The sequence below is a fragment of the Monodelphis domestica genome, chromosome 1 (genome assembly GCF_027887165.1).
Source record: "Monodelphis domestica isolate mMonDom1 chromosome 1, mMonDom1.pri, whole genome shotgun sequence".
NCBI lineage: Eukaryota > Metazoa > Chordata > Mammalia > Didelphimorphia > Didelphidae > Monodelphis > Monodelphis domestica.
Genome location: NC_077227.1, coordinates 263,640,588 through 263,654,347, shown reverse-complemented (window position 1 = coordinate 263,654,347; position 13,760 = coordinate 263,640,588). Strand labels below are relative to the sequence as shown.

Sequence of the window (13,760 nt, the reverse complement as noted above, 5' to 3'; positions counted from 1 at the left end):
ATTCTTTAAAAGCTTACAAACTGTTTTAGTTTTTAAAAAATGGGCACTGTTTTACTATGTAGCTTTTGTTCTATTAAGTTGGCAAAATTATAAAGCAGGCCAAAATAATATAATATGTTAAGGATACCATTATTAATTTTTAAATTCCTGTTTTAAAAGTTCTGCAATCTTCTTGGTAGGTAAAAAAAAAACCAACAAAAAACATTCTAGTTCTTTAGTAAAAAGAATCTGTGAACAGTACACATTAAGAAGGCTCGTTTTGTTGGGTTTTTGTTAAAGCATTTTAAGATTCAGCATGGTGTCATCTTTCGTTTCCTGTTCTCACTTAAAAGAATAGGAGAATGCCATTAGGCTCTCTACCTCCCCAGGGATATTTCTCAGGTTTCTTCTGGAGAAAAGTACTAGATTTGGAGCCAAAACAATCTGAGTTCAAATCCTGCCCCTCAGACACTTAAAAAGTTGTGAGAGGGGGCAGCTGGGTAGCTCAGTGGATTGAGAACTAGGCCTAGAGACAGGAGGTCCTAGGTTCAAATCCAGACTCAGCCACTTCCTAGCTGTGTGACCCTGGGCAAGTCACTTGACCCCCATTGCCTAGCCCTTACCACTCTTCTGCCTTGGAGTCAATACACAGTATTGACTCCAAGACAGAAGGTAAGGGTTTAAAAAAAAAAAAAGTTGTGAGACCCCAAAATAAGATAGTTTGGCAGGTTAAAAATGTTTGTCAAGCCAGTGGAATTGTGCATTAGCTATGGGGGGTGGGGGGTAGAGGAGGGAAAGAACATGAATCATGTAACCATGGAAAAATATTCTAAATTAATTAATTAAATAAAATTTTTCAATTAAAAAAAATGTTAGACAAGGAAAGAAAGTAGCAAAGAACAAGCAATTAAGGGAGCATGGACTGAAAGCAAGGCCAAACATTTAGACCAGTCATCACCCGAGCCTGGTACTTTTACCTTGTGGCTTCATGGGGCTCCTGTAACCACCTCCTATGCAAACAAAAATGAGAATAGCTTACATTTACAAAGTATTTTAAGGCTTACAGAATGCCTTTGTACATTTATGTGTTCTCTGTGGCCTTTGAGCATCATTGCCCTGGGTTAGAGGTGTTCTTATTAGCCCCATTTGATAGATGGGGGAGCCAACCAAGAGGATTTCAGTGACTTGCTCAGTCACATGACTGGGGCAGGCTTCAAACTCAGGAGTTTCTGACTCCAAATCTGACCCTTCTTCCATGCTGTCACCTTAGAAAATAGATTGGGGCAGGCAGGGGAGACGCGGAGCTTTTTTCAATGCTCTCCTCAATGTTAGCCCAAAATGATAGTCAACAGAATATCATAAATTTCTCTTTCAAACTGATAACTTTTGAGTAAAGGCTCATTGGGTAAGAGCACTGGGCCTGGAGCCAGGAAGACCTGAATTCACTTCCTGGCTCCATTTCCTCCTCTGTAAAATAGGGATAATAATAGTGCCTATCTCCAAGGGTTATTGTGAAGATCAGATGGAATAATAATTGTAAAGCACTCAGCACAGTGCATGGCCCACAGTAAGCTCTTATACATGCTAGCTATTATTAGCTATCAAAAAGGAATAAAAATGACCATTCTGTGCCTGATCATTTTTAAATTAGGTCAATTGAAATAACTTCTAATGAACTTTCTCATTATCTCAAGGGCACTTAAGAGTCCTGATCATGGGATCCTTGTTTAATAATAGTTTAATTCTATAAAATGAGAATCAAAACGGCACCTATCTTATAAGATTGTTGTGAATAAAACATACAATAAAACGTTTTACAAACCTTAAAATACTTACCTCTGTGTGAGCTTTTATTGATACCCTCATTGGTCAATGCCCCTTTTCTCAGGCTACCTTCTTTTAAATTTCTTGTATTCATTTGAATTTGTTATTTCAATACTGGATGTCCCAAAGGCTTAGTGTCGTTCTTAGCCCTTAGTGCCACTTCTGTATGTGTTTATATGTTAGTGTTTCCCTTTTAGAAAACAAGTTCCTTGAGAATAGGGATTGTTTCATTCGTTGTATTTGTATCCCCAGGACCTCCTAGAACATAGCAAGTACTAAGTATTTATTAGCTAACAATTAATAATCAGTCCATGAGGCAGCATGATACTGACAACTGTAAGACCCCACTTGGGGTTTTCTTGGCAAAGACACTGGAGCAATTTGCCATTCCTTCTCCAACTCATTTTACAGATGAAGAACCTGAGGCAAACAGAGTTAAGTGACTTGTCTAGGGTCACACAGCCAGTAGGTATCTGAAACTGGATTTGAACTCAGGGTTTCCTGACTCCGGGTCTGGCACCCTTTCCACTGTGCTACCTCATTGCCTGTCCAAGTCCTAATACCCATGTGTGACCCTGGCCAGATTACTAAAACTCTCAGCATACCTGGGCAACTCTCTAAGACTCTTTAAGTGATGAAGTACCTACTGACCCCAGTAGAAGAAGGTCCCCAGCCTGCAGGCAAACCCCAGGTCTCACCAAAGGAAAACACCGTGGTTCAGTGGAACTTTTTTCCCCAGACACAAGATTGTTATTGGGCTAGACAGTAAAGCACGATCACCCATATTCTAACTGACAAGTCAGAAGGAATGAATACCAGATTTAATCAACATATGCTTTTTCCCCCTTCATGTCTTCTTTACACTTTAGATATGGAACATAATAACCCAGCCTACACCATCAGTGCTGCCCTGTGCTATGCAACCCAGCTTGTCAACATTTTGTCTCATATACTTGATGTAAATCTTCCCAAAAAATTATGTAACAGGCAAGTAATGTGAGTTTGGATGATGGCTGACACGCTTACTTGTTATGGATCACATGTTTCAGTGTTGTAACCTCTCGTAGTTAATCTATGCAAGTAAGATGATATACATATTCATTTCACTCATCTTGAATATAGTCTAAGAAATTGTGCGATGGGCTTCTAGAATAATGAAACTGGTCGTGTGTAAGAATCAGTGTCCACCCTAATTGACATAAAAGTTTTAAGGGGAATACAAATAGTCCTCGGCTTAAGAAAATAATGTAGATCCAAAATACAAAAATTATATAACAGAAATATTGTGATGTTGAGAAATACTTTCAGTCAGGGCAAGAAGATTTACAAAAGTAAGAAGTCAGAAAATTTTTTTTAAATGTTCAAGAACCAGGAAGTATAATTCTCAGAAAAGGAGATAGGTATGTGCTGTATTGAACTTTTGAGAACCTTAATACACTTCTGATTTTACCAAAATAGTCTCTCTGTTTTAAAAAAGGTCTTCAGTCTATGTACTCATCCTCTCTATTTTATAGTGAGTTTTGTGGAGAGAATCTCAGCCGGCGGAAATTTACTCGTGCTGTCAAGAAGTTGAATGCCAACATTCTTTACCTCTGCTTTTCTCAGGTACAAAAAGTGTGTTGGTGGGGTGACCTCTGATATTGGGGTGTCAGAGTCCACAGATACTCATTTTTCTTCTTTATATTGCTTTTTCTAGCATGTAAATTTAGACCTTTTGCACCCACTACATACACTCAGGAATCTAATGTACCTGGTCAGTCCAGACACGGAACACTTGGGCAGGTAAGAAATGCTCTTCCTTTTCATCCATATGTCAAGGTCAAAAATCTGTCCTTGTTTTGCAGTGACTATTAGCTTCAAACTAGCTAAACTGAAATCTCTGCTGCTCTAGGATTCTTAAGGATAACATTTGTGTGACTCATTCACCTTCGGGCCATGAAGTGTTCACATTCAGTCTCTAGCAGGTTCTCCTTAGCAGTTTGTCACTGCTGCTGTTATGGGCACTGGGTTGGGTATGCCTTCCCTGCAGCCTCTCCCCCACATAATGCTGGAGATAACTCACTTGAAATTTCTTCATTTCTGAAGGGATGGAAACCATTAAAAAAAGATACAATTCTATTTATTTTTCCCTTCTGAACATTGGATAGATATGGAAATCTATAACATAGTACATGGACAGATTGAAAAGATTTTCATATTTGCAGAATTTAGGAAAAGATAACTAATAATGGTCTGTAAAAATGAGCAAAGAAGATCTCAGAAAACTAGAGCATGCAGTGAATCTTATTAAGGTGACATTTAATTAAGAAAGTCATACATTTGAGTTTTGAAAAAGTAAGCCTTACTAATATGATATATATAGTACAAGAACTTAGGCAGTTATTCTCTTTAAAAAGTTCTGGGTAGATTACAAGCTCACTACAAATTCACCAATGTGACATGCAGTCAGAAAAGGTAATGTAGTCTGTAGGGGCATTAAGAGAGGTATAGGACACTAATTTTGAAGATGGACTCAGGGTTGCCATCTTTCATTCTTTGGACTTCACTACCATGCTTCAACTGCCTTCTCCCTCTGCCCCTGTGATCCCTTTTTTCAGCTGGGAAGTTCTTCCAGGAACCCCCCTTCTTAAGGAAGGGCTCAGAGTAGCCATTTTTCATTCCAGATTTCTCTACTGTGCCCCCATTCACATACTTTCCATTGCCTTTAGCTTCCTTTTATGTATTGTCTTCCCAGTATTAGTTTCCTGTAAGCTCTTTGAGGGCAGAGACTGTCTTTTTGCTTATTCTTTTTCTGTTTGTTACATTAAAGTTCCCAGGTATCTTTCTCCTTCCCTCTCCTCTCTACACTAGAGGAGGTGTCATTTGACACCCCCCCCCCCCAAAAAAAAATTTGCATTCTTATTTCTCTTTATCAGTTCTTTCTCTGGAAAGTGGACATAAATGAGTCACTCGTTAAACTGTTTCTGTTGTGGTATATAATGTTCTCTTGCTTCTGCTTGTTTCACTTCATAATTTCATGTAGACCTTTCCATGTTTTTCCAAAATTAACCTTCTCATCAATTTCTTGGGGCACAGAAGTTTCCATCCCAATCATATGTTGTTTAGCCATTCCCCAGTTGGTGGGCATCCCTTCAATTTCCAGTTCTTTGCCACCACCAAGAGAGCTGCTATAAATATTTTAGAGCATATGGGTTCTTTTCCTTCTTCCTTGATTACCTCCTATCTCCAGCACTTAGCACAGTGTCAGCACATAGTAAGCACTTAATAAATAATTATTGACTTCTTTGACTCTCTTGGTCAGATAGGTATGGGTGCCTATTTCTGGCACCACATTTTAGGAAAGATGTTGACAAGTTAGAACACTTCATTGAGGCCATCCCATATAAGAATGGATGGAAGGAACTAGAGATATTAAACAGGGGAGATGTGAGGGATGCCTCCAAGCATTTAAACAGTGGTCATGTGGAAGAGGAATTATTAGGCTTTTATTCTACTTGGCCCCAGGAATTAGAACTTGAATAATGGGTGATAATTCGAGTAGAACTTGAGTAAATAGAGTTGCTAAGAGGCAGATTAAGGCTTAGAATAAGGGAAAAGTTCTTAATAATCAGAGCTATCTAAAAATAGGATTGGCTTACCTGAGGAAATCTCTTCTTCTATTCCCCCATATGACAATTAACACCAATCAAAAACTAAACATTACAGTGATCTAAGGAAAGTTGGTTTTAGCTCAGGAGTGACCTAAGTCAAGAGCCCCAAAAAGAGTGAGAATCTGGAACTAGCCTCAGTCTTACAAGCCATTTTCTGTTTGGAAGTGACCTTATCTCATGATGCTCTAATGTCCCTATCCATAAAGAAATGCATCACTTAATAAAAAAAAAAAGGCATTAGATGTTAGTAATGACCAACAAAATGGTACAATATTTGATGGTAATTTCTTTTAATAGGATCTTTAGGAGTCACTTAAGTGGAATTATTAAAACAGTACTCCCAAAATAATCTGAAAGTTTTCCTGGTCTTCCTTTTTTTTATTTCGTAGTTGGGCTATATGGAAATATTTAAAAGTAAGACAATCTCTCAAAAAGATTTGGAATTTGGTTCAGTGTATCACTGGAACTTTATATACATCCCAAAGAAAATGAAATCTTTTTTTGTCTTCTGTTCCTGCACTAAGGCGGAAAACACCGTCAGAAATAATGACTTTCAGTCTTTCTTTATTGGGTCTAAAATCCTACAGAGAAAAACTATCTGAATTTTTCTGCCTGAATCAAATAAGGAATTGAAATAAAATTAATGAAATGTCTAAGTACTCGAATGTTTTAATATTTTACTTCATGGAAATGGTGCATAAAGAAATGAGAACAGTGTGACAGTATGGAAAGTTTGTCAGTTGTCTGCATCTATTCGTATAGCATCCCGCATTTATTACTCTGGTCCTGATGGAAAGGTGACGCGTGCACTGACACGCACACACGGCCAGGCTGGCTCCTATCCATGTACCCTTCGTCGTGTCCCTTCCCCACAACCTTCCCCTCTCTCTTTCTCCCTTCTACTGGCTCCCTCCCCTACCTGCAGCCTGTGGTTGTCCTCATGTCCGCCCTATGCTGGGAAAAACACCAGATCCCAAAGTCAGTCTGTCATTCTCGATTTATTTCAGTTTTCACAGCCAAACTCCTTTAAAAACGAACAAACAATATCCATTGCCCCAACTTCACCTCCCTCACAGGCCATACTATTGAGGCATCCGGTGCCCAGAGCAGAGAAGGGGATACGAGATGGCAGTGGGGAAGGACAGTAATTCCTGAACCAAAGTATTTATCATAAAATAGAGGAGTCAGTGTGGCTTCTTCATAGAGATGAAGAAGAGGAGGGATAGAGAGGCAAGAAGACCTGAGTTCAGATCCTGCCCTAGGCGACTGTCTGTAAGTCATTTATGTTCCAGGGCTGCCCACTCAGTGAGCCTGAGCCACAGGCAAGCCTGTTCTTCAGCAGTACACGTGTCCCTCCTTGCCTTCCCCTTTTAAAGTTATTGGGGATGCAGCGAGATGGCTCAGTAGATAAAGAGCCAGGCCTAGAGATGGGAGGTCCTGGGTTCAAACCTGGCCCCAGATACTTCCTAGCTGTGTGACCCTGAGCAAGTCACTTGACCCCCATTGCCAAGCCCTTACCACTCTTCTGCCTTAACCATTGATTCTAAGACAGAAGGTAAAGATTTTGTTTGTTTTTAAACTTGATGAGTAGAATTGGATCAGGTTTTTTTTTTTAATAATTGGATGATTTAGAATAATTTTCCATGGTTACAAGACTCATGTACCCTTCCTTCCTCCCCTCCCCCACCCCCTCCCATATCTGATGCACAATTCCACTGGGTTTAACGTAGGCCATCCTAGATCAGGTTTTTGTTTGTCACTCGGGAAGACAGTTTTTACCTTGGACTTGTTTCCCTGTTTGTAATTGCTGCAAACCTCAGTTACGAAATGGGGAAACGAGTCCAAGGTAAAAACTGTCTTCCAGTTATTCCTAATTCCCCTACCAAAGGCACCTCCGGAGCGCTGCTCACGGGCCTGTCCCTCCGCTCCCGCAGGTCTGGGCCCTTTGAAGTCAGTGCTGATCTTGAAGATTCCATGGAATTTTTGGATCCTGCAGCTGCTGGAGAAACAGATGAAAGCGGGGACGAGCGGATCAGTGACGAAGAGACGGACCTCGGCACAGACTGGGAGAATCTGCCCAGCCCCCGGTTCTGTGACATTCCTTCCCAGCCTGTGGAGGTGCTGCAGAGTCACAGCACCCAGGTGTCCCAGCCCGTGGCCAGCAGTAGCGCCGGGGGCATGATCTCCTCGGCCGCCGCTTCCGTCACGTCCTGGTTCAAGGCTTACACGGGGCATCGCTAGGGCGCGGCCAAGAGACGATGACGGATCCACACTGAACATTTCTCTCCCACAACGTGTAGTTTTACCTATTCAGTTAAGTAGTGCCTGGAACAAAAAATAAATAAACTAATTTTTTAAAAGCAGAGTTCAATTCAACAGACATTTATTAAAGTTAAACCTTTTTATTTACAAAGATTGACTGCTGATAACATTTTGTAAATTAGGTAAATCCACCCTTAGGACCCACTTCACCACCCATATATCCTTGGGTACGCGTTGGGGAGGAGGAACCTTGCTCAAGTGGCCAGTTCTTCTGTTCAAGGGATAAATTGGGCTCTTATCACAGGAGAAAAGGAATTTTGGACACTTGAAAACACTGTTTCTGTCTTATTCACAGTCCTGAGGATAGCAGTTCTCAGAACTGTCGTTTTTAAATGGAATTTCAGAAAGTTCTGTTATCTTCTCATTAATATGTAGAGAAGTGACTATATTCGCACACATTTTAAAGTAATTCTTTATTGATGAAAACTCACGACTTAAACATTTTTACCATAATTGCTAGGTTTTTGTGTCCACAACATTTTGTACCAAGAGCCAATGTGTAAATTTAGAATATTGATTGCTTTTAGAGTTCGGTTATCATGGGTTACTTTTTTTTAATTGATATGAGTTAACTTGTGCTGCTTTCTCAGATTATCAGAAATTTTATGTAACAGAGAGCACTTGGTTGCCGTCTTACTACCCACACACCAAAGAAACACTGGATTTATTTTCTTTTCTTTAGGACCCATAGCCACAGACAGAAAAAATAGTAGACACTTGCAATAATGTTCTAGATTTTTTAAAAATCTATTTTCTTTTATATGTAGTTGTTTAAGCTCAGTTGGCTAGCTAAGAATTGCATTCCTGCTGGCCTCACTACTGTGTGTTTTGAAATCCAAGTTCATTTTCTGTTAGTAGTGGATCTGCCTAGTTTGTGCACTGGCTAAAAGGCCCCTTAATTAGGCAGTCACTGGTGGTTTCTTCCCTTGCAAGATTCATTTTTCAGTGATGTAACTTGATGGCAAGTGCTCCCAAGGAGAGCCATCCTACTGCTCAGTTCCTTAGAAATCTTTATTACTTTGAAGATACTATCTGTGCTCAGTGAGACTTCAGAAATTCAAAGTTTGTCTTTCAGAACACTGAGGCATTTTTTCCCCCAGTGAGATTGTCTCATCATTCTCTCCATGACAGTCTGTCAAGGAGACGGGTGAGGAAAAGCCTTTATTGACAAATGTGTGTGTGTTGTTTTTAGATTTTTAATACACAAGGGGAAAATCCCCATGAAAATACCTACCTGACTTGTCTTTTTTGTTTTTCTGGTGTGGTTAGGCCAAGATGCTTCAGAGAATTCGTTTTGAAGTTCGCTCTTCCCGTTTTTGTTCTTTTTGCAGGGGGGGTAGACGGGGATCTGTATGGTGGTATTTTGCCTCCAAACAAGAGGATGAGATGCATGATTTTTTCCCTAATGTTGATGTAATTGCCACTCAGTAGAAAACCCAGGGTGTGCTCTAATTTGCTTCAGTCTAGGAGATTAGGCTCAGTGACCCTTTTAAGATTGTTCATCCTAGAGAGCTCTGGGTGTTTCTTTATAGCAGGTTTATCCACCTCTGGTCTTTGTCTGAGCTCCATGATTTTGGATCTGCTGCTTTTTTTCTTAATAGAAAATGGCAATTTTAAAATTATTAAAAAACAACAACAACAACAAAAAACCAAAGACATTTAAATCTTGTTAAATGGGAGCCCAGAAACTTTCAGACAAAAGGAACGGCTAATTGGATCTAGACCAATTGGTGGGGTTTGGAAAGGGACTTGACTCTAGTTGAGCACATTGTTTAACCAATAGTCAATAATCATGGTACTCTCAATTGAACCTACAGTGAGACCCTGAATGGGACGAGGCTTTAGCAGAACTGATTTCTCTTGTACTCTTACTCAGAGCAATCAGTAAAACTTCACAACTAAAGAGGGTTTTTTTGTTGTTACCGTTAACTAGAAGCACTTTACTTAGTTATAGATGATCTGATGCTTTGGTGTTCATTGAGTACTGCTTGTTAGGCTCTCACTTCTGAGATTCTTTTTTTTTCCTTATTATTTTGCATTGGACCCACCATGTAAACCTTCTCTTCCATACACATTTTAACCACTGGGTTTTTTCCCCCACCCTTCTTCCTGCCTCTCTAAATCTTGTCTTATGAGGTGCAAAAAAAATTTGTAAACAGTTTATTAAAAATTGAAGCTGGTATTTTTTAAAATGAAAAGCCATAGAACTTGGTATGTGTCATGTTTTCCATTTTAAAATCATTTACTGAAACAATGTAATAGTAAAATCCATAGACACCAAAAAGGTGGTTTGAAATGGGCTATGTTTGAGAAATTTTTTTGTAATAGAAGATATAATTTTTAAAATGTTTTGCACATGTGTAAGTTAACAGGGAATAAAAATGGAGTGTCAATATTGAGTGTGATTGACTTGATTCATTTAGAGATAATTATGAGAAAAGAACACCAGACTTTTTGCTCAAAAACTCAGTCTGAAAACTCTTTTCAGTGTCATAATAGAACAATTACCATTTACTTTGCAACTTTCAAACTAATTACAACTAAGCACAAATGTTTTCTAAACTTCAATTGTGTTACTGCAATAAATCTAAATAGAATTCTACCTAGATATTTGTCCTTTTTCCAAGTCCTGGCTGTTCTTTTTCTTTCTACTAAAATATGATGGGCAACGAGGATTAGAATGAAGCTTGATCCTTTATAGTAATTTGCTTCAAGATTACCTTGAAATTATTAGCTGAGAAAAGAACAGAGCTCCAAAGCCTTTTATAGGAAGGAGTTATCAGAGCAACTGTGGAAGACCTAAGCTATTTCCCTAGGATGTATAAAGCCCTCTGCATGGGCCGTGGAACCTGGGCTGCTCCACCCAAGGGCTAAAATTAGGAAGGATCATAGAAGGATTAACCAGAAATTTGTCCTTACCTATTAATACAAGAAACTTCCTGGGTGGATGCTGATTTACACCCAGACACAGCTTGTGGGAGGTTGAACACCCAACCTGAACAGACATGATAGCAAAGCTGATGTTGGGTAGGAACAGGAGATGGGAAAAGCAGGATAGTTGAAGGTAGGGAGGGGACCACACAAAATACAGGTGAATGTTGCATTCGGCCCACAAAACTATTGGGCAGAATTTGCTGTTAGTGAGATCATACCTCCTACCCAAAGCACCATGGCCCCCACACCCAGCTTGGCAAGTGGGCCCAACCGCTGTCGTTCGGCCATCCACCTGGTTGTTCATGAGTGCAAACCTGCCTCATGTTTTTCTGCATAAGGAGTGTGATAAAGTTTTGCAATTTGAAAAACTGCAAAAACTGAAAAGTGCAAAAACCTAGGTATGATTGACAGTGGCATGTGACCAAGGGTCACATGGGAGCCTGAGCTGGAGGATCTGGGAAGATTCCATCTTGCCCCAACAGACTTTGTGATAAAGGATGGGCAAAGTTCCTCCACTGTTCCGGACTTAACGGGAATGCAGGTCCCAGTCCCATGACCACCGCCCAAGTAGCAGTAGAGAGGAAGATCTCTCCTGCTACAGCCCTCCAGGCTCTCATGCCAACCAACAATGTGACCATCCCCCAGCCCGCAAATGAGGAGTGCAAGGCCAGGTTGCATAGCCTCTCATATCAGGTGGGACTTGATGAATGGGACAAAACAGATTGGGTCCTCATAAGCAGGGCCCTTTCCATGTAGCAGAAGAGGCAGGACTTTGACGTGGAATTGGAAGCAATCATTTCTAGCAGAGCCCCACTTATTCACAAACAGTGCCAGCAGGGCTCCGTGGCCCACTCAGGAACTGGGATGGAAGTTGCTCCTGGCGCCCATCTCTACTGCCTGCAGTGTATCAGAATCATCTCATTTCTTCCCTTCCATTGTATGCCCCAAATCTGAATTAATCAAAGCTAGACCATGGATTTTCTTCAATATCTTCCATCTCTTGCCCCTCAGTTCCACATAGGAGCCTCTGGTGATAGGGCTCTGTCAGCTCTGATGAGCATCAGCAGAGTGGTGGTGGATGTTCATTGCCCTCAGGAAGCAGAGCTCAATTAAGATCTGAATAGTCAGATGGCCCCAGGGAAAGACACAAAGATAAAATGGACTCCATTCCCCAGTGAAGATGAATTTTTGCTCAACTGCAGGAAGAGAAAAATTATTAGCAATCAGACCACCACCAAACCCTGGTCACTTGGTCTACCACATCGAGGAAGGTAAAGGATAGTTATAGGGATTTGCAAAACAACTTTGTTACATGGGATTACCTCTCTGTCATTAGGAAAAGTATAACTCGCCCCTCTTGGGACCTGGTATTGTTTGGTATCCACTTGGACAACTCCCAAGGGCTTCTATTTGGACCCTCCCATAAGAACTGGTATAGAACTTGCTGTAAGAACTGTATAGGTAATAACTCCCCAAGAGCTCTTCCCTCAGTTGCCCCCCAAAACACATGAAAACTGATTTGCTGACTTTCAATTAAAATGGCAATATGAAAGGTGGAAGGGGAGCCCAGTTCTCCCAGGTATAATTCCGCAAACATCTAAAAAGGGCATCAGACTGAATAATGATCAGGAAATCCAGAAAAGTACCAATAAGTGCCTTCATCTAGGTCAAGACCATAATGAGGAAACAGCATTAGACAGATCTTACCACAAAAGAAGACAGGAGGAAGAAAGGAAGCATTTATTAAACACTTGCTATGTGCCAGGCAGTATACTAAATACTTTATAAATATCTCACGTAATACAACAACTAGGTAGGTACTCATTATGACAGATAGACAAACAGAGGCAGAGAGATGGATATATAGATGGATAAAATAGACATAAAGTAATATAACAACTAAGAGGTAGGTAAGATGGTAGGATGGATGGATGAAATAGAAAAGTAATATAACAAATGACTAGGAGGTAGATGGATGGATAGATGGTAGGATGGATGGATGGATGGAAGATGGATGGATGGATGGATGGATGGATGAAACAGACATAAAGTAATATAACAACTGACTAGCAAGTAGGTGCTATTATAATCCATTTTCCACTTGAAGAAAATGAGTCAGACTCAGGGATGGATGGAAGGATGGATAGAAGAATGGATGGATAGATAGATAATATAAGTAGATAGATGGATAGATTGATGAATAGGTTGATAGATGGGAAGGTAGATAGATGGATAAAGTAATATAACAACCAACTAGGAGGTATAGTATAGTAGTAGTCTCTCGGTAACCGAGGATGACGATTGTCTTTGTTTGCACAAAAAACACTTGTGTGTGAAGGAGATTTAAGTGGAAAAGTCGGTGCATAGAGACAGTCTCACTCTCTCAGCATTGGAAGCCTGGGTCCAGTGGCACAAAAAGTCGTTACACCTGGAGACTTCCTCAGCTGCATTGGGTGGCCATGTTGTGCTTTGTGCTCCCAACACGCCCTGAGCACTCCACAGTGCTTTGCTGCGTCGCCCTCTCAGCTGTTGAACCTTCTTGTTGGTTTCTTCTGTCTGTTCAGCCGAAGCAGTCTTCACATGCTGGGTGAGCAAAGCCCTAGTTCACAGGGGTCGATGACCCGATGGCTACCCTCACAAGGTTTAGCCGGCCTGTCAAAGCCATTGCCCGGGGTGTGGCCGCTGCCACATGCTAGCAGCTACTGGGAGCCACAAGTGAGAGCTGGGTGTCAGGTGAGGGTCAGAGGCTGGAGAGCTGCCCTATGAGGGCACGACAAGCCCTCCATACCAGAGATACTCCTCCTCCCTGAGCACCCCTAATAGGTGCTTAATAAATGTTTCTTGAATTAGAATCAGCAACCAGTAAGCTTAGGAGTATTTTGTATTTTCCTAACCTTTCACCTAACTGGTAACTCTAAAAAGATGATCTATTGTGGGATGTAATTTAGAAAAGTCTGCCTGTTCCTTTACTATACATCACGAGTGTCCTTTATATGCATATACATTGTTTTCATAAAGAGTTTGCAGATGAAATATGTGGATTAAAAAGGG

At 40.6% G+C, this 13,760-nt stretch overlaps 1 protein-coding gene across 1 annotated transcript in view; it reads left to right on the top strand.

Moving 5' to 3' along the window:
- ATG14 (autophagy related 14) overlaps positions 1–10,381 on the top strand; it is a 79,639-nt gene extending 69,258 nt beyond the window's left edge. Inside the window, exons 7-10 of the mRNA XM_001368883.3 lie at positions 2,673–2,790; positions 3,318–3,408; positions 3,500–3,585; positions 7,388–10,381. Coding sequence (XP_001368920.1) covers positions 2,673–2,790; positions 3,318–3,408; positions 3,500–3,585; positions 7,388–7,694 — 602 coding nt within the window. The 3' untranslated portion in view covers positions 7,695–10,381. The remainder of the gene's footprint in view (positions 1–2,672; positions 2,791–3,317; positions 3,409–3,499; positions 3,586–7,387) is intronic.
- The last annotated feature ends 3,379 nt before the right edge of the window (positions 10,382–13,760 follow it).